The sequence below is a fragment of the Telopea speciosissima genome, chromosome 4, assembly GCF_018873765.1.
Source record: "Telopea speciosissima isolate NSW1024214 ecotype Mountain lineage chromosome 4, Tspe_v1, whole genome shotgun sequence".
In the NCBI taxonomy this organism is placed as follows: Eukaryota; Viridiplantae; Streptophyta; class Magnoliopsida; order Proteales; family Proteaceae; genus Telopea; species Telopea speciosissima.
In genome coordinates, this window is record NC_057919.1 from 25,691,682 (window position 1) to 25,717,737 (window position 26,056).

At 43.4% G+C, this 26,056-nt stretch overlaps 1 protein-coding gene across 2 annotated transcripts in view; it reads right to left on the reverse strand.

Moving 5' to 3' along the window:
• The window catches only part of LOC122658107 (lysine--tRNA ligase, chloroplastic/mitochondrial), a 109,790-nt gene that overhangs the window by 13,410 nt on the left and 70,324 nt on the right, over positions 1-26,056 (reverse strand). For both annotated transcript variants that reach the window (XM_043852997.1, XM_043852996.1), the window contains exons 10-11: positions 25,209-25,415; positions 19,783-19,877 (exon numbers count right to left, since the gene is read on the reverse strand). In XM_043852997.1, the coding sequence (XP_043708932.1) occupies positions 19,783-19,877; positions 25,209-25,415 (302 nt within the window). The remainder of the gene's footprint in view (positions 1-19,782; positions 19,878-25,208; positions 25,416-26,056) is intronic.

A 26,056-nucleotide genomic window follows, 5' to 3' on the forward strand; every position in this document is an offset into this window, starting at 1 on the left:
CATTCTTGTCTAATGCCTGCATTTCCTCTACCATTCTTTCCAATCTTGTGGGATAGACATCATAGTTGTCAAGGCGTCGCCTAGGTGACGGCTTGGCGTCTAGGCACCTTGCCCTCGCCTTGAATTTTGGTGTCGCCTTGGTTGCCTAGGCGACGCCTTGTCGCCTTGTTTTTCAATCCCTTCGCCCGCCTTGATTCGCCTAGGCGCCTTGACAACTATGATAGACATAGAGGACAATGTGGAAACAAAAGCTCGGTAGGAAGGTGATAAAGAGTTATAAGAGACAAAATGGGAAATGGGATGGTGTGTACAGGAGCGAACTTCTTATCTAATTAGCAATGGGACGGTCATCATGCACAGGGTTAGCATTATCAGTGACACTATCAGATATAGGAGAGATGTTACCCGATGATGGTGGCGAATCTGGTGAAGGCGCCACGGTGGGATAAGGTTGGTCCTCAATGGGATCCTTTTTCTTAGATCTATTTCGAGTATAGGTGATCAACTCTTGAGTGGGTTGAACCACTGTTTCCCTTTTTTCAGCATCAGATGTATACTCTCCCTGAATTGGGGGCCATAACCTCCTCGTCTAGCATGGTAGACTAGACCTGAACCATGCAACACTAACCTTCTAACCCCATTCCGCTTTCTCACCGCACATTCTTCCAACAACCTTAACTAAAATTTTAAATAAACATAATATTCTAAAAAATTCACATTCAACATGGCCATAATATCAATATAATCGAGTATTTTTTTATCAATAATAACACTTCTCTGGAGATTTTGTTAGATTACTGGATGAATTACATTTAGGTTATAAAGGTTACCAACTGATGTTTAAAATAAAATAGGATTATAAATTTATAGGGTAAAAGATTTGCACAACGCCAGCTTAATTTCAAAATTGCATGTGGGCACCTCTCATAAGACTCTGATTACTGTAACACCACCCCCTGTAAAATGTCTCATATACCCTCCCTGTTTTAATGTTTTCCCATAATACCCCTCCTCCAAGGCATGAAACTGCACACTGGCCTAGGAGGGAACCCTCCCCCAAAATTTTAAAATAGTATTAGCAAAAAAATTTTGTGATGCTAACATTAGTGGTCTGCAGAAATGTTCATCAATTAATCTGTTTGATTAGAACTGAGTCTACAATAGTTCTGTTGAAAACTAGGGGTATTTTAATCTTATATTTTGGGTTTTTGGGGTTTTCTGTTATTTTACATCAGTTCTATCCTTAGTTTGTAAGGTTGTAATAAGTAAGGGGTTAGGGGTAATTTCATATATCCCTAACTACCTTACTTTCTATTTTGTCTACATTAATTATATATTGAGAGGCTGCCTACGTGAAGGTATTCTAATTTACCTATCGCAGGCTGCTCTCCTCTCTTGCGGCAACTTCTTCTCCCTCTCTTTCTTCTTCTTGTTTCATCTTTCTTCCTTCACCCCTGATGTGATTAGTTTAATTCTGATTTGCAACATGGTATCAGAGCTATACTAATCATTCAAGGGTTCTTCAATCCCTTTCTTCTGGTTTTCTCCTTCAGTTTCCAGTTTTGGTTGTGCAGCCACCGATTGCTGCTCTGGTTTTGCTATGGATTAAAGGCTCCTTATTAATGAATGGAGGGATGTTTTTGATCTCTTCCGATGGAGTTTGGTTGCTGATGGGAAGACAACCTTGAAGAATCGATCAGAAATTGTTCCTGCTGAATATTTTTTTTTCTCTCGATGGTGATGGTTCCTCTTATCACTGGGTGCTAATGGCATGTGGTTCCTATGCCAATCTGGTTCTTTATGATCTTCTTTAAGGTGGTTTTCATGCTGGTTTGAAGATTTTATCAACTTCTCTCTCTGTTCTTCATATTGGAGAATCGATCTCAACTGATGTTTTGCTCTCCATATCAATTTTGGTTTCTTTTTTGGTGAGAATCGATGGTTGCTGCTGGCTGTGTGACTGGAGGATTCTTCTACTGTGGTTGCCACTCTTCTGATCTAGTGATCTCCTTCTGTTATTCTTCGAGGATAAACTGATTTGTTATCTTGGTGATGTTCTTCCCCAACTCTGTTTAGTTATTTACTGCACTTGCTGGCTTGCTCTGTGTGGTTATTGTGACTGCTGCTGCAACCTTCATTGCTCCTGAATTGGTATAAGTTGCTGCTGTCCATATCATTTGTGTGGTCGGTGCTCACCTACTGCTGGATCATCATTCCTGCATTTTATTTTTGCACCTGATTTGTTATTGTTGCTGCTGGTTACTGCTTCTGTCCATCTTTTTTTTGGATGAATAAAAATTTAATTACGAAGAAAGAAGAGGAATATACAAACCCTAGGGCCAACAACAAAGAAGCTTGAGACTAGCTAGTGTGCAAAATGGAGGTAGGAAGACCCCATGAGACAACAATAAGCCTGTTCCTTGGGGTATCCTTAACACCAGCGAGGGGGAGGGAGCCAGCTTTAGATGAAACATCAAAGAAGATGGCTTTCCAAATCTTGTCGAAAGTGCGGGAGTTGGACGTCCATCTTCTAAGGTTTCGCTCCATCCAAATGTGGGAGATAGCAGCACAAAAAACAAGCTTCCCAATCGAATCACATATCGAGTTGCCACCAAAAGTCATATCAATCAAACCCATTCTCTGGAGAGAGGCAGTGGCGATCTCCAGGCTGGCCAACAGTGGCGAAGGACACGGTTCTAGATGGAGGCAGCGAAGGGGCAAGAGAAGAACAGGTGGTCTGCATCTTTGTGCCCATTCCAACAGAGGCAGCAGCTGGAGGAGACTTGCATATTGCAATGCAAGAGGAAGTCTTGGGTTGGGAGACAATTTGAAAAAGCACGCCAAGCGGTAAAGCTCTGACGAGGGATGTGCCCTCTAAACCAAACCACTTTATGCCAAGGACAAGGGGTCCCTCTATGTCTAACCATGTCCCAAGCGGAGTGGGAGCTGAAACTGCCAGAGGGGGAGTGAAGCCACAAGATGGTGTCACCTCTACCACGATGACTGGGGGGGATAGGGGGAAGGGAGCTCCAGAGATCTGCCAAGGGAGGATGGGAGGGGGGGGGGACCAAGAGCCTCTAGTGATGATGGAAGCCACAAGGGTAGATTTGTCTATACCGGAAGCAAAAATGATACGGGGGCTGACAATAGAAGCCAGGACACCTGAGGGATGCCATTTGTCAAGCCAAAGGTAGGTGTGTAACCCATCATCAATCCTGCAGGATATAGCTCCCATGGCTATGTGTCTCACTTGGAGGATTCTACGCCAGGTCCAGGAGGAGTCTGGAGTAGAGCTAACAGTCCAAATGGAGTCTCTTCGGAGAAGCCCAGCATGTACCCAGGAGGTCCAAATGCTGGTTTTGTTGGTGAGGAGCTTCCAAATCAGCTTAAGAGAACCAGCAAAGTTAATGTCTTTAATCCTTCTGAGACCAAGACCGCCTTCAGATTTGGGGCAGTAGATGGAGGACCATCTTTTGGGATGGAGGAACCTAGCTGAATCCACACCTTTCCAAAGGAAAGCACACATAATAGATTTGGCAGCCTTGATGGTAGCCTTGGGAAGGCCGAAGACTCCGCACCAATAGATGTAGCACGGCTGAAGAACCGACCTGATGAGCTCGAGACGACCTGCATAGGATAAAAGTTTGGTCTTCCAAAGCTGCAGCCTCTTGCGGAGGAGATCAAGGATAGGATTGCAATGGTGGGCTGAAAGTCTGGCAGGGATGAGGGGAAGGCCAAGGTAGCGGACGGGTAGGGTGCCAAGGGCAGTGAGGGTGACTTTGGTGGTATCGGGGACCCCAGCGAGTAAGATTTGGGATTTAAGGAGGTTAATGCAAAGACCGGAAAGCGCCTGGAAGAGGTGGAGGGAAGACATGATGGACTCTAGGGAGAGAGGTTCAGCCTTGGAGAAAATCATGAGGTCATCAGCGAAGGCAAGGTGGGTCAGATTGGTGGGCTTACATTTGGGAATGGGGGAGATGAGATGGAGATCAGTTTTGGATTGGAGGCTACGAGAGAGAACCTCAAGGGAAAGGCAAAAAAGGAAGGGGGAGAGGGGGCAGCCCTGACGAATACCAACAGAGGAGTTAAAGTAGCCCGCAAGACTGCCCTTGAGGAGAACGGAGAAGCGAGGGGTGGAGATGCAAAAATGGATCTAGTAGACAAAGGTTGGAGGGAAGGACATCTTAAGAAGGGCTTGGGAGATGAAGTCCTAGCGGATGGAGTCAAAAGCTTTGTGGATGTCTATCTTCAGGAGGGCTGAGGGAGAGATGGATTTACGGAGAAAGCCTAAAACAATTTCCTGGCAAAGGATAATGTTGTCCGTGATGCTTCTCCCGGAGATGAAGGCGGACTACTTGGAGCTGACAAGGGAATCAATGACAAGGTGGTGCCTGTTGGCTAGAATTTTAGCAATGAACTTGTAGAGGAGATTACAGAGGGAGATGGGTCTGAAATCAGGCATGGAAGAGGCTCCTTGGGATTTTGGGATGAGACAGAGAAAAGTGTGATTTATGCTTTGGATCTGATGGGGGTTGAAGAAAAAGCTCTTGATGGCTTTAATAAGGTCAGCACCGATTATGTCCCAACAAGTGGAGAAGAACCCCATACTGAAACCATCAGGGCCGGGAGCTTTACTAGCCTTGTGAGAGCGAACAACAGTGATAATCTCAGAGTCAGAGGGAATAGAGCAGAGAGAGTTGAAGAGGTGAGGAGGAACGAATTTGTTGATAAGGTCGGCCGGGATGGGGGCTTGAGTGGTGGAGGGGGGGGGGGGCAGAAGATGCGAGTGAAGTAGGACACAACTTCAGATTTAATTTCATCAACAGAGGAGAGGGCCGAGCCATCGGAGGAAGTGAGGGAGAGAATGGAGTTGGAGTTGGACCTGGCTTTGAGAGAACGGTGGAAGAAAGCTGTGTTCGAGTCGCCAAGCTCGAGCCATTTAATCCTGGATTTCTGTTTGAGGAAACTTTCCTCAAGGGAAAGAGAGGAGGACAGCTCAGAGGCAGCAAGGATCTCTTCTGCAGTAAGGGTGGAGTTGAGGGGGTCGGACTGGATGGAGGAGAGGGTGTCGCGCAAGAGGAGACACAGGAGGAGATGTTTCCAAAGGTGGTAGAATTCCAGGACTTGAGGGCAGATTTGACAATTTTGAGCTTTAAAGAGAAGGCAAGGAGAGGGGAGGAGAAGGACTAAACCGGAGTGTCCCAAGCTGCTTGGACAGTGGGGAGAAAACCAGAGTGGGAGGACCACATGTCAAAAAACTTAAAGGGTTTGGGACCAAAGGATAAGTACGGGAGGACAAAGAGAGAGATGGGGGGGTGTGGTCAGAGAGGCCGGTAAGGTCGAAGACGGCATAAGAAGAAGGAAGGGATGAGAGCCAGGTGTCATTTACGAGGACTCGGTCAAGCTTACAGGCTACTTTGTCAGGGCCATAGCGCTTATTGTGCCAAGAGAGCTTAGCACCCGACCATCTAAGGTCGTTTAGCCCCGTATCCTCGAGACAAGAATTGAAGGCATCAATAGCTTGGTGGCCAATGGGGGCTATAGTGGATTGAAGTCACCACCCATGCCCCAAGGGGCGGAACCAATAGACAGAGCAATGGAGCGGATATCATCCCAAAGAGGGAGCCGATCCAGATGGCGATTAAAAGCATAGACCATGGTGAAGAAGAGGAGGTGATTGTGAAGGTGATTAGAGATGCTAAGATGAAGGAATTGGGGGGAGGCGGAGGAGACCGAGATATGGAATTTTGAAGGATCCCAGAGGACCCAGATGCGGCCAATTGGAGAGTGGGTGTAGTTGGAGAGGAAAGACCAAGAGGGAGCAAGAGAGTGAGCGATGCGGGAAGAGTTGGGCTCAAGAACTTTTGTTTCAAGGAGGCAGCAAAGGGAGGATTTGGAGGATTTGATATGGTCACGAATCTCAGCTTGTTTGGCCGGGGCATTGAGGCCACGGACATTCCAAATGGTCCAAGGGATCATGGTCAAAGGGGGGGAGGGGGCAACCAACCTTCGGTGGGGCTGACTCTAGACCCCGGGGGGACACTTTGGGGCCTAAGACGATACTCTCTCAAGGGGGGAAAGCGAACCAGGGGGAAGAGGGGGAGGGAGGGAACAAAGATGAAGGGTAGTGGGCCAAAGTGGAACCGGGTGGTGGGTCAGGGGCTGGTTTGGAGTGGTTCGGCCAAGGGGGGAAAGGGGTTAAGTCATTTGTTAGATGGGTTGGGTGGGTTTGGTGGGTTAAGAGGGCGGGTTGGTGGGTCAGGTCAGTCAAAGTGTTGGCATAAGATGGGATAAAGGGGGGTGAGTAGTTAGGTGAGACACGTGAAGGGAGGAGATGCTTTGAAAAGGGAGAGGAAGGCCTCAAGAAAGGTGTGGTTTGGTTAAAAGGGGTTAAGCTGTGTTTTGGATTTCCAAAAGTGGAAGAGGAGCGGACGAAGGCAAAAGGGGTCTGCAGATCGTCGTCGCAGAGGTAAAGGCAGAGGGGGCCTGCAGATCGTCGTCGCAGATGAGGCTGTTCTCGAGAGTATCGTTCGAGGGTGCTACATCACTGTCATCGCCAGGATCGAGAGACTGAAGCACCACGAATCTGTTGTGGTCAGCGTCAAAGGATCCGAGTGGTAGGTGGGCATCGGGAGGGCCGCCAAGGCAGGGAACCTCATCGGAGCCACGCAAGCTTTTCCAATGACGGTTCTGTTATTTTTTCCGGCCACGCGAAGGTTTCAAGGGATCTTTGGGCAGATGAGAATTGCCTTCCATCGAAGCAGTAATCGCCTGGCCATGAGCGTCATCTTCAACCAAGTTATCGATCGTAGCAGCAGCTTTATCTTCCACAAGGGCTTCAACCTCCTCCACAGTAAGAAGTGCTGTTTCGGTGTCATCAAAAGTGCTCTCAACTACATCCAAAGGAACTATAGTACTGATCAAAGGAGATGGCTGAGCAGTAGAGACATCCATAGCGGCATCCACTGCTGAAAGACACTGCTTCGAGGGATGACCGAAGGTTTGCAGATGGAGCAGTAGTGGGGAAGCCACTCGTAGGTCACCCTTTGAGAGAAAGAATGGCCACCTTCTTCCTAGATGATGACAAAGTCAGGGGGACGGTCATCTGCCGAAATTTCCATGCAGATGCATGCGAAGGATAGGCGATCCATTTTCTTGGTGCGCTCGTCGGAGAATAGAGGGTTGCCGATGGTCGATCCGACGAGACTGAGTCCAGAGGCACACCAATAGTGAAGTGGGAGACCAGGCAGATCGACCCAGACAGGGATGGATTTGAGGTCAATTTTGCTGAGGGAGGAGCGATGGTCCCATTGCCGGAGGAAGATCAGTTTCTTGCCAACCAGCCATGGACCACCCTCTAAGGCTCGAGACTTGTTGGAGTCGTCGGAGAATCTGAAAATGAAGATGCCGTTGGATAAAAGGTAGGTGAAGACAGCCCCTGCCGCGCGCCATTGCTTCTGCAGTGAGGATTTGACAACGTGGAAGGGTGGACAGGCTCTAAGAAAATGTCCCACGAGGCAGCAGTGCCATTTGGAAATCTCATCATCTAGCAGGCCCTTGGGGCAGAAGCCTACCCTGGAATCATCAACGATGGTGGGAGGGACAAAGTGCAGGGAGTGTCTGTCTGAGGTGACAGAGGGACTGCCGGAGAAGAGGGAACTCCAAGTGTTGGGAGGGGGGATGCAATGGGGGCGTACAGGGCTGGGAGGAGAGGTTAATGCAGGGTGTGGGGGAGGAGAGGTTAATGCATGGTGTGTGGGTGATGCGGGGGGTGAAGCAGAGGGGGAGGTAGCAATGTTAGGTGGTTTATGGATAGCGAGTGCAGGGTTGGAAGAAGGGGACGAGGATGTAGCAAGAGAGGGGGTTGGGGTAGCGATTGCAGCGTCGGGGTAGGCAGCAAGCAGGGCTGCCGGAGGGGGCGGAGTCATCTCTTCCGGCTACTCATTCAATATGAATTTGTGTTAATCTGTGCCTTCACTTTTCCCTTTTTCAGGTAACCTTATTTTTCATGGATACCCCTCTTAGATCAAGGGTAGAGAATGATAGGGAGAGGCTGCCTTCAAAATTCGGTTCACTTCTAATGGTTTAATGTGAAATTATCAAGGATTCGCCAAAATAGAAGGTTAGGAGAAAACCTTCCACAACAGGTTGTTGGTGCTCTCTGCAGTAACAGAGTGTGAGACTTTGTATGGGGAGTTTGATCTGCAGATTTGGGTTAGTTCTAATGATGGAATATGGAGATGGAAGGCTGGGGATGAAAATAGAAAGTATGGAGATTATGAAAATTTCAGGCCTGGAGTGGGGGTGGAAGTGAGGATCGAATGGAGGTGATAGTGTGAAGTTTGTATGCTCCAAAGATCAACTAAAACTGATGGTTGTTGCAGAGAAATAAACTTCACAAACCCAGCACCAGATCTGGAAGAAAACTGGGCAGCAACAAGATGGCTCGAACCTTAATTGAAGAACAGCAGCAGCAGTAGATCTGGAGTAGCAGAAGTAGCACTCGGATGGTCTTCTCAATGGTTGGAGTAGTCACAACAACACAGCAGAAATCGGGGATCGATGGAGAGGCAGAGAAGATGGAGATAGAAGGTTGAGGGATAGATGGATTAGGCTCTCTCAGCCAGGCGTCTGTCCATCTTATTTGTTTGTTATGGGTGACTCTAAGTCTACTACTACTACCTCTGCTGTTCCACCTTCTTCTGATAATGTGAATGTGACAATTAACTCCATCAAGCTCAAGGGGAGCTCGAATTATTTGTTATGGGCACAGGCTCTGAAAGTGTATATCATGGCGAAGGACAAGTGTTAGTTATATTGGGCCAGAATACCGTGGGGGTATTCTGGACTTTTTTCCTTTATTATTTGTTAGTTTCTTATGTGGTTTAATCCCACATTGTTTATGTAATTATTTTTACTATTTCATTATAGTTATAAATACAATGTGCTTAGGATGAACTAATCATCCAAGCATTAACCTAATTCAAATCTGTTCCAACATGGTATCAGAGCAGATTTAGAACTAGGGACACCATTTTTTCTCGGTTATTGTTCTTCTTCTCTTCTAGTTCCCTCCTTCTTCTCCCTTGTTCTTCATTCCCATATAGGGCAGCACTGATGAGGTCATCATGCGATCCAGTTGCTGCCCCCATTACCTCATTTATGACTTATAATTCTGTTCGATAGACTCCAATCAACACTGCTGCGATATTGGTTCTTCAGTTCCTTCTTGGAGATTGCTTCTACATCAGATACAAGGGCTCCTCTCCTCTCTTAGAAGACCAGAAGCTGCTGCAGAATTGTTGTTTTATTGGTTCAGAAATTATTCCTCAAGAGTGAAGACTTCCTTGAGATTGATTCCTCCATTATCAGGGTTTTTTTCAAAACCCTGACATCTATCGATCTTAGGGTTATTGCTGCCCACTGTTGCTGATTTTTTTGCAGGTGTTTTCTTCACTTATAAGGGCTCCTTCGACAACTATATCAGCTTCTACAGATCTGTTTTTTTGGTGTGTGAAGACCTTGAGATCGAACTCATCATTACAGGGTTTTTTAAACCCTAATTCTATCGATATTGGGCTGTTGTACCTGTTTTTTGGATCTGATTTTTCTGCAGATGTGTTTCTCTTATTAAGGACTTCTCTACTTCAGTTTTTCAGCCACTTTGATATTATTTATTGCAGCCTAGGCTCATCCATCAATTCCATCACTTCAGGGTTTTGAACAAAACCCTAAAAACTATAATCGATCAAGGTTCCTTTTTGGCTGCTGGTTCTATTTGTTTGGGCCTGTACTTGAAGTTGTTTGGCCTTCTCTGCTGCCGGTATGGGTGACTCTACCAACTCTACTGCTACTTCTGTTCATGATGGCAATCACAAGACAGATTATCATAGCTTTCCACCCAACCCCATCAAACTGGATGGCTCAAATTATCTTCTGTGGTCCAGATCAGCCTCCTTTGCCATTGCTGGCTGTGGCCTCACTGACCATATTGATGGCACTATTGTTAAGCCTAGTGATAAAGGCCCTGATCAGACTAAGTGGCTGGACAGTAATGGTGTTCTCATGTCCTACCTCATAGGCTCTATGACTTCACCTTTACAGCATAATTTTCTTCTTCTGGATACTACCGACCAGATTTGGGCTGCTTGTAAGGAGACCTACGGACAGCTTGGCAATGATGCCCAGGTTTATGAAATTCGAAAGAAGGTCCTTCACACTACTCAGGGAGACCTGTCTGTTTTGGACTACTATGCTTCTCTCTGCAGCCTATGGCAACAGTTGGATCATTACTCTGATTTTCACCCCTCTACAGTTGCTGATATTGCCTCTTATAAGAAACATGTGGACAAGATCAGAGTCTATGATTTTTTAGCTGGTTTGAATATGGAGTATGATCCCATTCGTGTTCAAGTGTTGGGCCATAGACCTTTTCCCACACTTGAACAATCTTATGCATTGGTTTCTTCTGAGGAGAACCGTAGGGCTGCCATGTTACATCCACCTATTACTAATAGATCTGCTCTCAAGGCTGCTGCCCCCATCACTCCTACACCTATTGGCACTGCTTCTCTTGGTGATTCTACTACAGGGACTGTTGTTTGTGAGCACTGTCACAAACCATATCACAACAAGGAGAAGTGCTGGAAACTTTATAGGAAACCAGCTGACTTTGAAGCAAAAAGGGCTGCCAAGACCAAGAACAAGACAAAGCCCAAGGCCCATTAGACTGAGACTGTTACTACAGACCCTACTACTGACCCTGGTCTATCCCAGGATGAGCTACAGGCATTTCGACATATGCTGAGGTCTTCCGCTGCTGCTGCCTCTACTACATCAGCTACTGCCAATTCTTCCGCTCATTCAGGTTCACACTTTGCCCGGTCAGGTATTCCTTTTGGCGGTTATTGTGCTTCTGTAGCCTCCCACCCTTGGATCATAGATTCTGGGGCTACAGATCATATGACCGGTTCCTCTAGTTTGTTTCATCGATACTCTCCTACTTCTAGGAAGGAAAGGTCAAGGTAGCTGATGGTTCTCTTTCATCTATCTCTGGAAAGGGAATCATCAACTACACTTCCTCCCTTCCATTAACTTCTGTTTTGCACATTCCTAATTTTACTACTAACCTTCTTTCCATTAGTAGTATTGCTCGTGATCTTAACTGCAAAGTTACTTTCTTTCCTTCTCATTGTGTGTTTTAGGATCTGGCCTCTGGGAAGACGATTGGATTGGGTAAAGTGCACGGTGGGCTGTACCTGCTTGATGATGGTCGCTTCTCTCCACCACCATTACCTTCTCCACTACACCAGAACTCCGTGGTTTGTTCTGAACTCTACCAGTGGCACTCTAGGTTAGGTCACCCCCCTTTAGGAATTTTAGCACATTTATTTCCTAGTTTGGTCACCCTACATACTAAGGATGACTTTTTTTGTGAGGCGTGTGTTCTGGCCAAACAGACACGTTCAAATTATCCTATTTCAAATAAAAGAAGTTCTTCTTGTTTTGAGTTAGTGCATTCTGATGTTTGGGGCCCTAATCGTAAACCCTCTATTTCTGGCCATCGGTGGTTTGTATCTTTCATTGATTGTCATTCTAGGAACACATGGGTCTATCTCTTGCACACCAAAAATCAAGTTTTTTCATGCTGTCAACACTTTCATAAAATGGTCCAAACTCAGTTCCAGGCTACTCTCAAAATATTGAGAAGTGATAATGGAACAGAGTATAAAGAATCACAATTTCAAAAATATTTAGCTGACCATGGAATCATTCATCAGACTAGTTGTGTTGATACCCCTGCCCAGAATGGTGTGGCAGAAAGGAAAAACCGTCACTTGTTAGAAATGACCAGAGCATTAATGTTTGCGAGGAATGTCCCGTCTCAATATTAGGGGGATGCGGTTATCACGGCAGCCTATCTCATCAATAGGCTGCCATCTCGGGTACTTCACTCCCGTAGCCCCTCAGATGTTTTAATTGGTAATTCCTCGTTTTTTGTGCCTCCCAAGGTGTTTGGTTGTGTGTGTTATGCTCGAGATACTAAATCTCCCAGCAAACTTGAACCTCGAGGACTCCGTTGTATTTTCTTGGGTTATTCTCCAACCCAGAAAAGCTATAAATGTTACCATCCCCTTTCCCGCCGTACCATGGTTAGCATGGATGTTGTTTTCCATGAGTCCCTTTCTTATTATTCTTCGCCACCTCTTCAGGGGGAGAGTGCTGGTGAAGATGTGGCTTTCGAGATTCCTCTACCTGAGGAGCCTCTGGCTGCCCAACCCTCTTTACCACCCACGGCTGCTGTCCAGCCCCTTTTGGATGCTTCCCATCCACCCTTGGATGCTGCCCATCCTACTTTGGAGACCTCCCAACAACCTCTGGCTGTTCCTCCCTCACCTAATGGGAATCCTTTACAGGGGGAGACCATAGAAAATAGTGTTGTTAATATTCCTACTCGGGGGAGCGAGACTCGTTCGAGAGAACTATTGGTGAATTTCGAGAAGAGAATTGACAACTCCAACATGATCACCTATACAAGGGAAGGTCCACAAGAGGGCGAGTTGCATCCCACTATAGCACTAGTACCCATCCAATTGCCGGCTCCAGACACGAGATCCTACATCTCCGGTAATCCATCTCCTTCCGACCTACCTATTGCACTTGAAAGGTACTAGGACTTGCACTTTACATCCCATATCTCATTTTATTTCGTATAACTCTCTTTCTCCCTCTTTTCGTGCATTTGTACCTTCTCTCTCCTCTGTTTCGGTTCCTAGAAATTGGCAGGAAGCATCTACAGATGGAAAGTGGAAGATAGCAATGTTGGAAGAAATGAGAGCACTACACAAAAATAATACGTGGGATCTTGTGGCTCTTCCTCCAGGGAAAAAACCAGTGGGCTGTAGATGGGTCTTCGTAGTTAAACAGACGGCTGATGGTTCGGTGGACAGGTACAAGGCACGTTTGGTTGCAAAGGGGTTCACTCAGACTTATGGAGTTGACTATCGGGAGACCTTGCACGATGCAAAGCTCAACACTTGTCGGTGTTATTATCTTGTCTTTGCAAATCTTGGGTGGGATCTTTAGCAGTTAGATGTCAAAAATGCCTTTCTCCATGGGGAGCTTGAGGAGGAGGTATATATGGACATTCCACCTGGTTTCTCTGATGACAGGACTAAGGGCAAGGTTTGTAAATTAAAGCGTGCTCTTTATGGCTTGAAGCAGTCACCTAGGGCCTGGTTTGGCAGATTTCATAAGGCTATGATTTCAGCAGGTTACAAGCAGAGCAATGCTGATCACACTTTGTTTATCAGACGACTTGGTGACAAGGTTACTCTTTTTGTAGTCTATGTGGATGATATTGTGATCACTGGTAATGATGATGCTGCAATCAGGGATTTGAAAATTCTTCTTGGCCGTGAGTTTGAGGTCAAAGATTTTGGTTCCCTAAAATATTTTCTAGGGATAGAAGTTGTTCGATCTTCAAAGGGCATCTTTCTTTCTCAAAGAAAATTTGTCCTTGATCTATTGACTGAGACAGGGCTACTTGGCTGTCATCCTTCAGATACTCCAATGGAAGCTACTACAAAACTTAGGGAGAAAGAGGGTGAGCCGGTTGACAAGCGTGCCTATCAGCGGTTAGTTGGCAAACTAATCTACCTTTCCCACACACGCCCTGACATTGCAGTTGCTATGAGCTTGGTGAGTCAGTTCATGCATGATCCATATTCCTCTCATATGGATACGGTCCGTCGTATTTTGAGGTACTTGAAGTCTACTCCAGAAAAGGGAATTCTTCTATCTACCAATGGTCACTTGAAGGTTGAAGCCTATACTGATGCCGATTGGGCCGGTTCTCCTGACAGGAAGTCTATCTCTGGCTACTGTTCCTTTGTGGGTGGAAACCTTGTCACATGGCGGAGCAAAAAGCAGAATGTTGTGGCAAAGTCTAGTGCTGAAGCTGAATTCCGCACAATGGCACAAGGAATTTGTGAACTTCTATGGCTTAGAGGGTAATTGCAGGATATTGGTGTTGCTGTCCATCTTCCAATGATGATTTATTATCACAATAAAGCGGCCATTAGTATTGCTCATAACCCTGTCCAGCATGATCGCACGAAACATGTGGAGGTTGACCGACATTTCATCAAGGAGAAGCTTGAAGCTGGCATTGTTTGTGTTCCCTTTGTGAAGTCTTCTGATCAGCTAGCTAATGTGTTTACTAAGGGATTGAGTAGCAAGCTGTTTCATCCTATCTTAGCTTCAATATGTTACATCTGATCCCCCTTCCTCCAGTGACAGCAATTATAGTGAATGGAAAAAGGAGAATGCCATCACTCTCATCTGGCTATGGAATAGCATGGAACCAGATATAGCCGCCAACGTTATGTTTCACACTACAGCCAAAGGTGTTTGGGATAATCTGCAAGATACTTATTCTCAGGAGAAAAGTATGAACCGTGTATACGATTTGTATGAAAAACTGTCCCAGCTCCAGCAATCTTCTAAGTCTCTTCAAGAGTACTATTGTTCTTTTAAGGGCCTGGTTGAGGAGTTGAATGTATTTCAGCCTCTTACTACTGATATTGACAAGTTAAAAGCCCAGCGTAATGAGTTCTTTGTCTCCAAATTTCTTGCTAGGTTAAATTCTGATCTAAAGGCTGTGAAGAGCCATTTATTGGCTGGTGAGACAGTCCCTACACTGGCTGATACCTTCTCTCGTCTCCAGCGTATTGCTGCTCCTACTAAGGCTGATTCCTCCCCCAAGGATAACTCTGCTTTTACTGCTGGTCATGGTCGTGGAAGAGGCCGTGGTACAAGGGGAGGTCGTGGTGGTGGTGGTCGTAATACTGGTGGTCCGTCAGGTGATCGCTCTAATCGACAGTGCACTCATTGTGGTAAATCTGGTCATACTGTTGACTATTGTTGGGATAAGCATGGCAAACCAAATTGGGCAACCCAATCAGCCAATCATGCAGTATCTGATGGGAATGCTGATATTGTGACCACTGGTGATTCTTGATCAGGTTCCACTACAGGTGGCAGTTCGTCTAGCACTACTCATCGTGACGAGCTTTCTCAGATATTACGGAGGTTACAAACTCTTGAGGCATCCAGTAGCGCATCCTCCATACCTTCCTCTTCCGCTGCTACCCTTGCTCATGCAGGTACATCTGCCTTCTTCTCCACTACTTATCCCTGGATTATTGACTCTGGAGCTTCTGCTCATATGACTGATGAGTCTACCTTGTTTACGTCCTTTTCGAATAATTTGGATTCTTCATCTGTCATATTAGCAAATGGATCTGCTGCTCCTGTTACTGGATCTGGTATAGTCACTCCCACTTCTTCCATTAGTCTTTCCTTTGTGTTGCATGTTCCTCAGTTTCCATTGAGTCTTCTTTCTGTTAGTCAGCTTACTGAAACTTTACACTGTTCTGTGACATTTTTTCCTACTCGTTGTGTTTTTTAGGATCTTCACACGAGGAAGACGATTGGTGGAGGGCATGAAAAGGATGGGTTGTACTATCTTACCTGTGGTGTTGCTACTTCCTCCATTACTGCTGCGTCTGTTGGTGGGGTGACTCCCTTCCAATGGCATTGTCGTTTGGGTCATTTATCTTTAGCTAGGTTACAGTAATTATTTCCGTCTTTTACGTCTGTGTCTAGGATAGAGTGTGAAGCCTGCGAGTTGGGGAAACACCACCGTGTCTTTCCCTTCTCGATCTGTGGCTCGTAGTTCGTCTTTATTTGCTTTAGTCCATTCGGACATCTGGGGTCCCTGTCGTGTCAAGAATAAACGTGGTTTTATGTATTTTGTCACTTTTGTGGACGATCATTCCTGTCTTACCTGGTTGTATCTCCTGAAGGATCGTTCCGAGCTTTTATCTGTATTCCAAGAATTTTATAATGAAATAAAAACTCAGTTTGGTGTGTCTATTAAAGTTTTTCGTTCTGATAATGCATTGGAATATGTACAAAATAAAATTTCTGATTTTTGTATTGCCCATGGCATGATTCATCAGACTAGTTGTTCCTACACTCCACAACAAAATGGAGTGGTTGAACGCAAAAATAGGCATCTTCTTGAGGTAGCTCGTGCTATCATGTTCCATATGCATGTCCCAAAGCTTTTTTGGTGTGAGAGTGTGTTAACTACTTGTTATTTGATTAATTGCATGCCTTCTTCTATTCTTGCCGATAGGTCCCCTTTTTCCATTGTTTTTTCGGGCATTCCCGCTTTCGCTTTACCCCCTCATGTTTTTGGATGTGTGTCCTTTGTGCATAACTTACATGTCTCCACTAACAAGTTTGCACCTAGGTCTACCAAGTGTATTTTCCTAGGTTATTCTCGTACCCGAAAAGGGTACAAGTGTTATGACCTTGTCTCTTCCAGATATTTTGTGAGTGCTGATGTCACCATCTTTGAGGGGAGTTCTTACTTTTCTCAGTCTTCGTTGTCCTCTGAGGACGAGTGGCATCCTGCTGTGCCACCTCCTATTCCTACCTTAGTACCGTTTTCCCCTCCTTTGTAGGTGTATCAGCTTCGGGACAAGACAGCAGCCCCGTGTGAGATTCCTACTATTCTAGTGGTTTCACCCCCTCCACTTGCGTCTTCTTCTGGTGAAGCTCTGGTTACTTCCTCATCTGATAACTTACCAGTTGCCTTGCGGAAAGGTACACGTTCCTGTACACATAAGTCTAATGTTGTGTACCCCATTGACAAGTTTGTTTCCTTATCTCATCTGCCGTCTTTGGTCCATAATTTTGCCTTGTCATTATCCGCTTCTACTGTGCCTAAAAGTCACACTGAGGCCCTTCGTCTTCCTGGCTGGAACGATGCCATGGATGCTGAAATGGATGCCCTGTTAACCCGTAACACTTGGACTCTTGTTGATTTGCCACCTGGTAAGGATCTTGTCAAGTGTCGCTGGGTTTACACTATTAAGTATCTTCTTGATGGTTCTGTTGAGCGGCTCAAAGCCCGTCTGGTTGCCAAGGGATATACCCAGACTTATGGAGTTGATTATTTTGAGATGTTCTCTCCTATGGCCCGGCTGAATTCGGTGTGCTTACTTATTTCCTTGGCGGTGAATTTTGATTGGCCATTATCTTAGCTTGACATTAAAAATGCCTTTTTGTATGGTGACTTGCAAGAGGAAATTTATATGGAGCAACCTCCGGGGTATGTTGCTCAGGGGGAGGATCGAACACGGGTTTGTAAGTAACGGAAGGCTATCTATGGTCTCAAATAGTCGTCCAGAGCGTGCTTTGAGAAATTCAGTGCTACGGTGATGTCTTGTGGCTTTTCACAGCGTTATTCCAACCACTCGGTGTTTGTCCGCCACCGAGATGGTAAGGTGGTTGTCTTGGTCGTGTATGTAGACGATATTATTATTGATGATGATGATGAGGCTGGTATTGCAGAGGTAAAAGCATATTTACAGCAGCATTTTCAGACCAAGGATCTAGGTAATCTTCACTATTTTCTTGGCATCGAAGTTGTGAGAAGTAGGAAAGGTGTCAGTTTATCTCAAAGGAAATATGTATTGGACCTTCTGTCTGACACTGGCATGCTTGCTTCAAAGCCAGTGGATGTTCCTATGGATCCTCATCAGAAGTTTGGGGTAGATGATGGTGATCTCCTTAAAGACGTGCACCAGTACAGAAGTTTGGTTGGGAAGCTAATCTATCTTACAGTTACCAGACCAGACATTTCCTTTGCAGTGGGTGTCCTTAGTCAGTTTATGCAGTCTCCTTGGAAGGCTCATTGGGATGTTGTTCGTGTTCTTCGCTATTTGAAGGGTGCTCCTGGTAAAGGGTTGATTTATCGCCCTCATAGGCATATGGATCTTGTTGCTTTTTCAGATGCTGACTAGGCTGGTTCGGCCAGTGATCGTCGCTCGACTACAGGGTATTGTACTTTTGTTGGGGGTAGTCTGGTTACGTTGTAGTAAGAAATAGACTACAATTGTCAGGTCGAGTGCTGAAGCGGAATACAGAGTTATGGCTCATACTATTAAAGAATTGATGTGGCTCAGGTCTCTTCTTCTTGAGATGGGTTTATCTGTGTCGGTGCCTATGATGATGTATTGTGATAACTAGGCAGCCATATACATTGCGAGCAATCCGGTCTATCATGAACAGACCAAACATATTTAAGTGGACTATCACTTTGTTCGAGATGCTGTGTTAAAAGAACTTGTTGAGACCCCATTTGTTTCATTCTCGAATCAGCTAGCAGATATGTTCACCAAGTCACTTTTTGCTCCTAGTTTTCGCACCTACTGTAACAAGCTGAGCATGGGAGACCTCTATGCTCCAGCTTGAGGGGGAGTGTTGAAAACTAGGGGTATTTTAGTCTTATATTTTGGGTTTTTAGGGTTTTCTGTTATTTTACATCAATTTTGTCCTTAGTTTGTAAGGTTGTAATAAGTAAGGGGTTAGGGGTAATTTCATATATCCCTAACTACCAAGGGACTAAAACTCGGAACTTGGTACCAACTCGGTCCCTTGAAAAACCGAGTCGAGTCAAGATCTAGCCAAGTTGGTGCATTTTTTTTTCCCCGACTCGAAGCCTCAACTCGGTGGGTTTTAGACCTAGTTTGGGTCTGAAACTTGGTATTCAGCCTATTTTAGGCCATTTAAACACAATGGCACTATCAGATTTTGCAAAAACAAAGTCCAAATAGGAGTTATGTACCGGTCAAACTTAATTTGGTGTGCACGAATGCTGTCAAAATCGCTCTGAATGAAAATATTTTCTTGGACATCAAAACAAATGAATATTTTACCGCACTTTTGGTTTTTAGCAATGTTTTACCATATTCAGATTTATGGAATTTTTAGATTTGAGAAAAACCCCAGCATTAGAAAGTTGAAAATTGCACCTACCGCCGGAAATCCAGTTTTTGTTCTTGAACTGGGAGGTTGACTTTTTTTCCTTTTAGAATTTGATTTTTTAACTATTTTTATTGGATTCAAATAGGGGGGTATTTGCTTATTTATGAATAATGTCCTAAATTATATTAGGCAAAAATAAGTGTCTGTCTTAGTTCCTGGCCTAAATAAGTGTCTGTATACCAAGGTTTGCATAGATAGGTGTCTGTATACCAAGATTTTCCACCAAGATCTCGAGATCTGGCACTCATATAAAGGAGTTTGGGTCGAGATTCTCGAGATCTCGAGAACTCGGCGAGATCTCGGTCAAGTTGTTGCTCTTTTGCAACTCGTATGCCAACTCATCTCGGTTTCTCAAAAAATCGAGAAACTCGCCGAGATCTCGCGAGTTCTCGAACTATGCTAACTACCTTACTTTCTATTTTGTCTAAATTAATTATATATTGAAAGGCTGTCTGCGTGAAGGCATTCTAATTTACCTATCGCAGGCTGCTCTCCTCTCTTGCGGCAACTTCTTCTCCCTCTCTTTCTTCTTCTTCTTTCATCTTTCTTCCTTCACCCCTTATGTGATTAGTTTAATTCTGATTTGCAACAAGTTCCTCTAGAGCCAGAAAACAACTGGTTACTTGCTGTCATGTATAAGTACATGGTATGTCTTATTACACTATAATAAGAGAGTTTGGCGATAATCAGGAATATTTTCACATGTTACCAAGAAGCAGCAGAAAAGGCAGCAAGGAGACTAACAAAGGAATTTCAATAGTTCCTACCAGATATATTCCATAAAAAGAAAAGTTAATTCTGAAAAACACCCCACTACACGACATATAATAACATCTGAATTTATTAAGATGTCCAGAACATTTTTCTAGAGCTTGTTACCTTCTGTGTGGTTTAGCCAGGGGAGATATCTCAATGGGATAGTCCAAAACAAATGTCGGCTGCAGAAGTGTTGGTTCAACAACACACTCAAAAACCTGAATCAATAACACAGAACTTAACACTTGTTAGAATATATATATATATATATATATATATATATATATATGAAATATTTTAGAATACAAAGGGAAAGAACCTGCAACTTAATGATCAAAAGCAGAACAAGAGTTATTGTCAAGTTAAGTACTTTCCAGAGATATATGATTGTGGACATGGAAAAAGCATTTGATACAGGAAATTTAGACAATGACCAATTTGGGTCCTCTGCTATGCTCGCCTCCATGTCCACACTCCACACTGTGTTAATGCCTTAACAGAGCAGGATAGATCATCTTTGGGATTGGCATATCACAAAATTTATCCCTACGGTGCTTTCCAATGTCATCAGGTGTAAACAGAAAGAGGAGCTCAAACAGAAGGTCCATGTTGCATAGCAGCACAGATTTCCTTTGCATTAATTTGTTGTAGTACAATTGTACAAAGAGTTATGTATGAGAATATTTTAGTCATTTAAAATGTCAAATAAACAAAAAAAAAAAATAAGGTGCCCTTTTCCACAAGGGATATAATCTAGAAAAATTAAATAATTTAAGATGGTAAATACCTATTATAGAAACACAGATAGGTAGGCAAAACAATGAAACACTATGGCAGCAGCATGGGGAGAATAAAGAAAAAAAAAAAGTCATCCCTTTGGAACTTGCACTTTTCTTTACCTTACCCAAAAGAAAATGCCCAGAAAAAAAAACCCCATAAATCACATGCTAAGGCTCATATGAGAAAGTGCCCTACAATTGGGGATTCTTCATGTCTATTCAACTGAATTAACTCAAATGTGGCAGCAGCTTCCTTTGTGACATAATAGGCAACTGCTCTTCACCCTTAACCAGCACTAGGGCTCCCTCCCAAATTCTCTTCTCCCAGGGTTCTATCCTAAATAAGGAACTGTGATGCAGATAAATCAGAAAAAGTAGGCTTATTTTTGTGGAAATAAGTCTTAGGTTAGGTTCTATACATGTTGGCTTTTAGTACACTGGGTTTTCTTTATAATATACAACCTTAATGGGCCTAAATTAGGGGTAGGAGGTAACTATATGTGATTTACTTTAATAGGTTAGTTTAAGTTGTTTTATTTCAGTCTAATTCCTTCACCTTGCGTAAAGGGTTTACTTTTAAGTTTCCTTTTTATTTAAAGTTAAATATTGGCTATGTAAGTTTGGTTAGTCAAGTTTCTTAATTAGCGCAGGAAGTCTTTTATTTTAAATAAACTGATTGTAGGCTATTTGCCATCCAATGATTTGATGAATGTATGGCTTTGCCTCTTTTTCTGAGCTGCTGTGAAATTCAGTGAAGAGTGAGAGAGACTCTTGTGATTGGAGAGATTCTGATCTAGGCTTGTGGTGGGAAATCAAAGGTTATATCCCCTACATTCTGTTTTCCTTCTCACGAAGTGTTATTTCATCTACTGTTATTTGTGATTGTTGAAGTTTGATTTAACTTGAGATTGGAATGGATGATCATCAACTGTTACTTCTGTTCATATGCTGTTGGTATTGGGATTTAAATCACAGCAAAGAACCACCAACATAAAGCTGGCGGCAACCCTATTTTGGGCCCTACTTTGCGGAAATCGAGATTCCACAGAGGAATCTGTCCATCATATTCCTCCCACATTTTGGGATATTAAAGGGCCTTCTAAAATGGTCCTCCGACCAGCCTTTGAGCTGATCTGATCCCTTGATTATCTGGAGATATCTGAAATCTCCTCAGTCTGACTTATTTTAATTCCAGATTTGAATATTTGAATGTTGTTCTCAATTCGACCGTCAGAAAAATTTTGTATTCTGCGTTTTATTTATCCTGATGGTCTATCATCATTGACCAGAATTTGAGTTCCATCCATAAAGGTTGACTTTGACTTTGTTACCCAGCCTAATTTCTGGTTTAGATTTTTCTTGAAATCCTGTTAGAGCTGTGTGAAATCTGAACCCTAGTGTTCAGCTTACCAATCCCCCACCAAGCACTGTCCAAATGTTTTTTCCATTGGCCATCTAATGGATTAAACCCAACAATGAATAAATAGGTTTCTTAATCCCACCCACAAGCAGAATTGCAGGGCTCAAACCAGTGGTATGGAGACCTTTGATATCTCCCAATATAGGGTTCCGATAAGAGCCAAACTAAAATAAAATCTAAGTATTCCCTAGGACTCCAAACCCTCAAAGTTTGACAATGATCCAATGGTTGGATCGGCTGATATTACCAAGTGACTCAAAAATAGAAACTAGGAATTCAAGATTTAGCAACTACCATTAATTACCAATCGACAGATCTGATCAACCCAAGTATCAATCGATGGAAGGGTCTGGTCACTAGGTAAGGACCTCAGAATATCTCATGCAATCAAGGGTAAGATGTAGAGTTACAATCCTTTGAAAGTTGCAGAGAAAGACGTCAAAACAGGGGAGCCGGTGAGCCGCAGGTCTGTTCTAACTGCAGTAAACCAGCAGTGATCTCAGATTTGGTATGGGGTGATGCACAGCAAGGAAAGCCTTCAAATAACCTTCAGAATAGTAGTGGGTAAACTAAAATAAACTTCAGGTACTTACTTGATATTGTATGTGTGAGAACCAGAGCACTAATCAACCAGCACTAATGGAGGAAAGAAAGAAGAAGAAGATCAAGAGAACTGGAGTAATCTGCCCACGGTTGTGTTATGAGCAGCTTAACAAAAACCATGGGCCTTAACCTTACTTATAATTAACTTCAGCACATAATAGAACCGACTTAACATAAGTAATTAACAGTACCTAAAATACCCTTCCACATTAACTATGCTTACAAAAATAAACCGACACACTTAAAACTCCCTCTCAAGCTGGAGCATAGACACCAACATGCCTAGCTTGGAGCATCCCTGTAGAAAAACAGCCCAAAACAAGGCTTTGGTAAATAAATCCCCAAGTTGAAGATGAGATCTGACAACCAGAGTGGAGATTAACTTATTCATTACAGCATCCCGAACAAAGTGACAATCTATTCCAATATGCTTCATCCGCTCATGGAAAACACGATTATTAGTAATGTAAATGGCCGCTTGGTTATCACAGAACATCTCCATCGGCTTATCAATAGAATAACCAAGCTCTTTAACAAAGGACCGAAGCCACATCAACTCAGCAGAAGTGTGAGCCATAGCTCTACATCTGCTTCAGCACTGGAATGAGCAACAATAATCTGTTTCTTGCTTCTCCATGTAACAAAACAGAAATCAGAAACTAAAGTGGAAAACTCCATGCGCAGCCTAGGGATTTTCAAATTCAATAGGGAACTAAGGAATTAGAAACTACTAAAGTAGTAGGTGGACTTTACAGAAAGAGCCCTACCTAATTACAATAGATAAACTAAAAGATATTACTTAGCAAAATAGAATCCCCATGCTGGTTTTGAGTGAACCAGTAACACCCAGACTGATGGGTCTGGCCAGAACTAAGTTATGTTGGACCAAAAGTCCCAAACAGGGGAACAGTAGGCCTAGTTTAGGGCCCAGTTCCCTTCTTGCGGCTGTACTTGAGCCAAATCTATTTGCATCACCATCTCTTTCTCTCCACACTTTTTCAAACAAGGAGCAGTCTAGATCTAGCTATGTCAAAGTACATGCCCACGTCATAACTGGATCCTCTCGAGAGTTGTGTGCTACAAATCATACCCAAAGATGACCACACACCTCTGTTTTTTTTTAACAGGCAATAAAGGGAATTTTATTAATAAAAGAAAACAAATTATGATACAACAACAAACCAGGGCTCCCAAACAGACAAAAGGGGGATGCCCAGGTAGGAAAAGAGAAAATAAAAAAGGAAGATTACATAATGGCTTGTAATCCCACAAATAGACTGTCCCTATCGATCCCTTCCTTAGCTAGCTGGTAAGCAAAAGAATTTGCCAATCTAAGTCTCCTTGAAAGGGAAAATCTTACTTGTGCGAGCAAGGCCCAAGCTTTTCTGACGAGATGTACATACTTCCAAGGGCTACCCTGAAATCATATTTTGGAGTCCCCCCCAAGGATGACACCAAACCAGCCCTTAGAGATGGCAAGCCTAAGGCCTTGTATGGCAGTCTTAAGCTCTGCAATAGAAGAGTAAAAGCTACCAAATACCAGTAGGCCCAGAATATTTCAGCAGAACATGGCCTTTAACTTTCTAACACAGCCATCGATCCCCGCCAATCCAGGATTTCTCAACAAACTTACATCCATGTTTAGTTTTAGGATTTTCAGAGGAAAGCTCCAAGAGTGCTGGATAGCAGGGCTCATGATTGCGGAAGATACCACCTCAAACCAATACTTCATGAAAGAGTCCAAAAAAATGACCAGACACCTCATTGTTGATTCAATTTTCAAATAATTGCAGGAAGTATTTCATTCACCATAAAATACCACATATGCTAAATCCCTGACATGGGTAACAGAACCATTTTTTTTTGGATATTTTTCTTTGATCTCAACTCAAAGAGAACGAAAGTTGCGGAAAAACCAAAAGTTGAAAGAACCTCCACATAATAAAGACAATTCTCGTCTAGGGATGCAGAGAGACGTGTGAAAGAGACAGGGCCCACAAGGTCAGATTGAGAATATAACTATCTTAGATCTCAGGGAAGTATTTAATTTACGGGGGGGGGGGGGGAATAGAAGATGAAATCCGGAACAGTACAGCTGGGATTTAGAAATATCACACAGGAGTCAAGTCCAAAAGATTGCAGATATCTGAAACATTTCAAATTTTGAATGAGATTGATGCTGAAACTGAGATGAGGACTAGAAACCCATACTAAGAGCGTTTGTGAGAAGAAATGGGCCTAAGCCTAAAGGCTGCTCTAATTTACCAAATACCAAATGCAGAGAAGGGTCAGACCACAGTCCCAAGGTAAAGAGGGGTTATAACTGACAATGGACAGAAGCAGGAGTTCCCAATAGCAGAGAATATTCAAGATAGGAAATGAAGTTGTAGACGATACTAACCAGCATATGAATGAGGTCACTGGTGGTAACTTGACAGAAATGGCATGAGTAGGTGAAAAGAGCAAGAATATAGGTGAGTTCTGTGGCAAATAATTTAGGATTATAGTAGTATTCTGACAGTGCCATAAAAATTTACATAGTATTTGCAGAATAATTAAGATATATATCAATGTGGAAAAGAGAAACTCCTAGACAACACTGGGCAGAGAACAAATCCAAACCTTCAGTGCACAAAAAAATGGACCAGATTCAAACAAATCATTAACGAAACAAATGCCAAAAAAATAAAAAGTTCCAAATATGTTATTCAAAGAGAAAATTGGAAAACATGCAGATGAACCAGAACCTCATTAAGGACATGGCCCACAGATGGGCATGCTTTGATTGAAGATTTCTCTTTGCTATCATGGCCAACTCCAAGAGCCTTCAAAGCAACTTCTTTAGCAATTTCAATATCCCCCCTCACGTCATTAAAATCAATTCCAGTAGCTTCTTTGACAAGATTATGCATGGTTTCCCTCCTCCATGGCTGTTGCAGACATATTTCCGTTCCCTGCAATTTGAAACAAGTACATCAGTTTCCCTGCCCCCCCCCCTTGGAGTTCGGTAATATATTCATTTACCAAAAAAAAAAACCAAGTACATCAGCCACAACTCCTCATACGCTTACTTTCACAACTTCGACGAAATGATAAACAATTATATTCATGGTTCAATATATCGGTCCGTATCGTATCGTATCGGTCGTTATGTATTGGTCTTGATAGGTACCGATACGATACATAACGAGACGTATCTTTTTTTTAGAAAATAGTATGTTTCGATTGGTATCGTATTGTATCTGCGATATGGCCCGATACAATACGATAGGGACCGATACTTCCGAGACATAAGTTAAAAGGTTCTATGAAAGTATCAATACGTATCGGTATGTATCAACCAATACAGCTCAATACATACCAATACAGTCTACACCAACCGATACACGTCGATACGGCAATTAAAGGCCCATGTGACTATCACTACGATTTTGTTTTTGAGATCAGAGATTGAAGGAGATTTCACAGAAAAAGTTAGGATTTAGAAAAACTTGATTTGTGCTTTTAAATCATGGGTTTTAATCCCTTTTCTTGTTATAAATCAATAGATTTAGGTAAAACTAAGTTCGTTGATGCATCAAACTTGATCATTTGC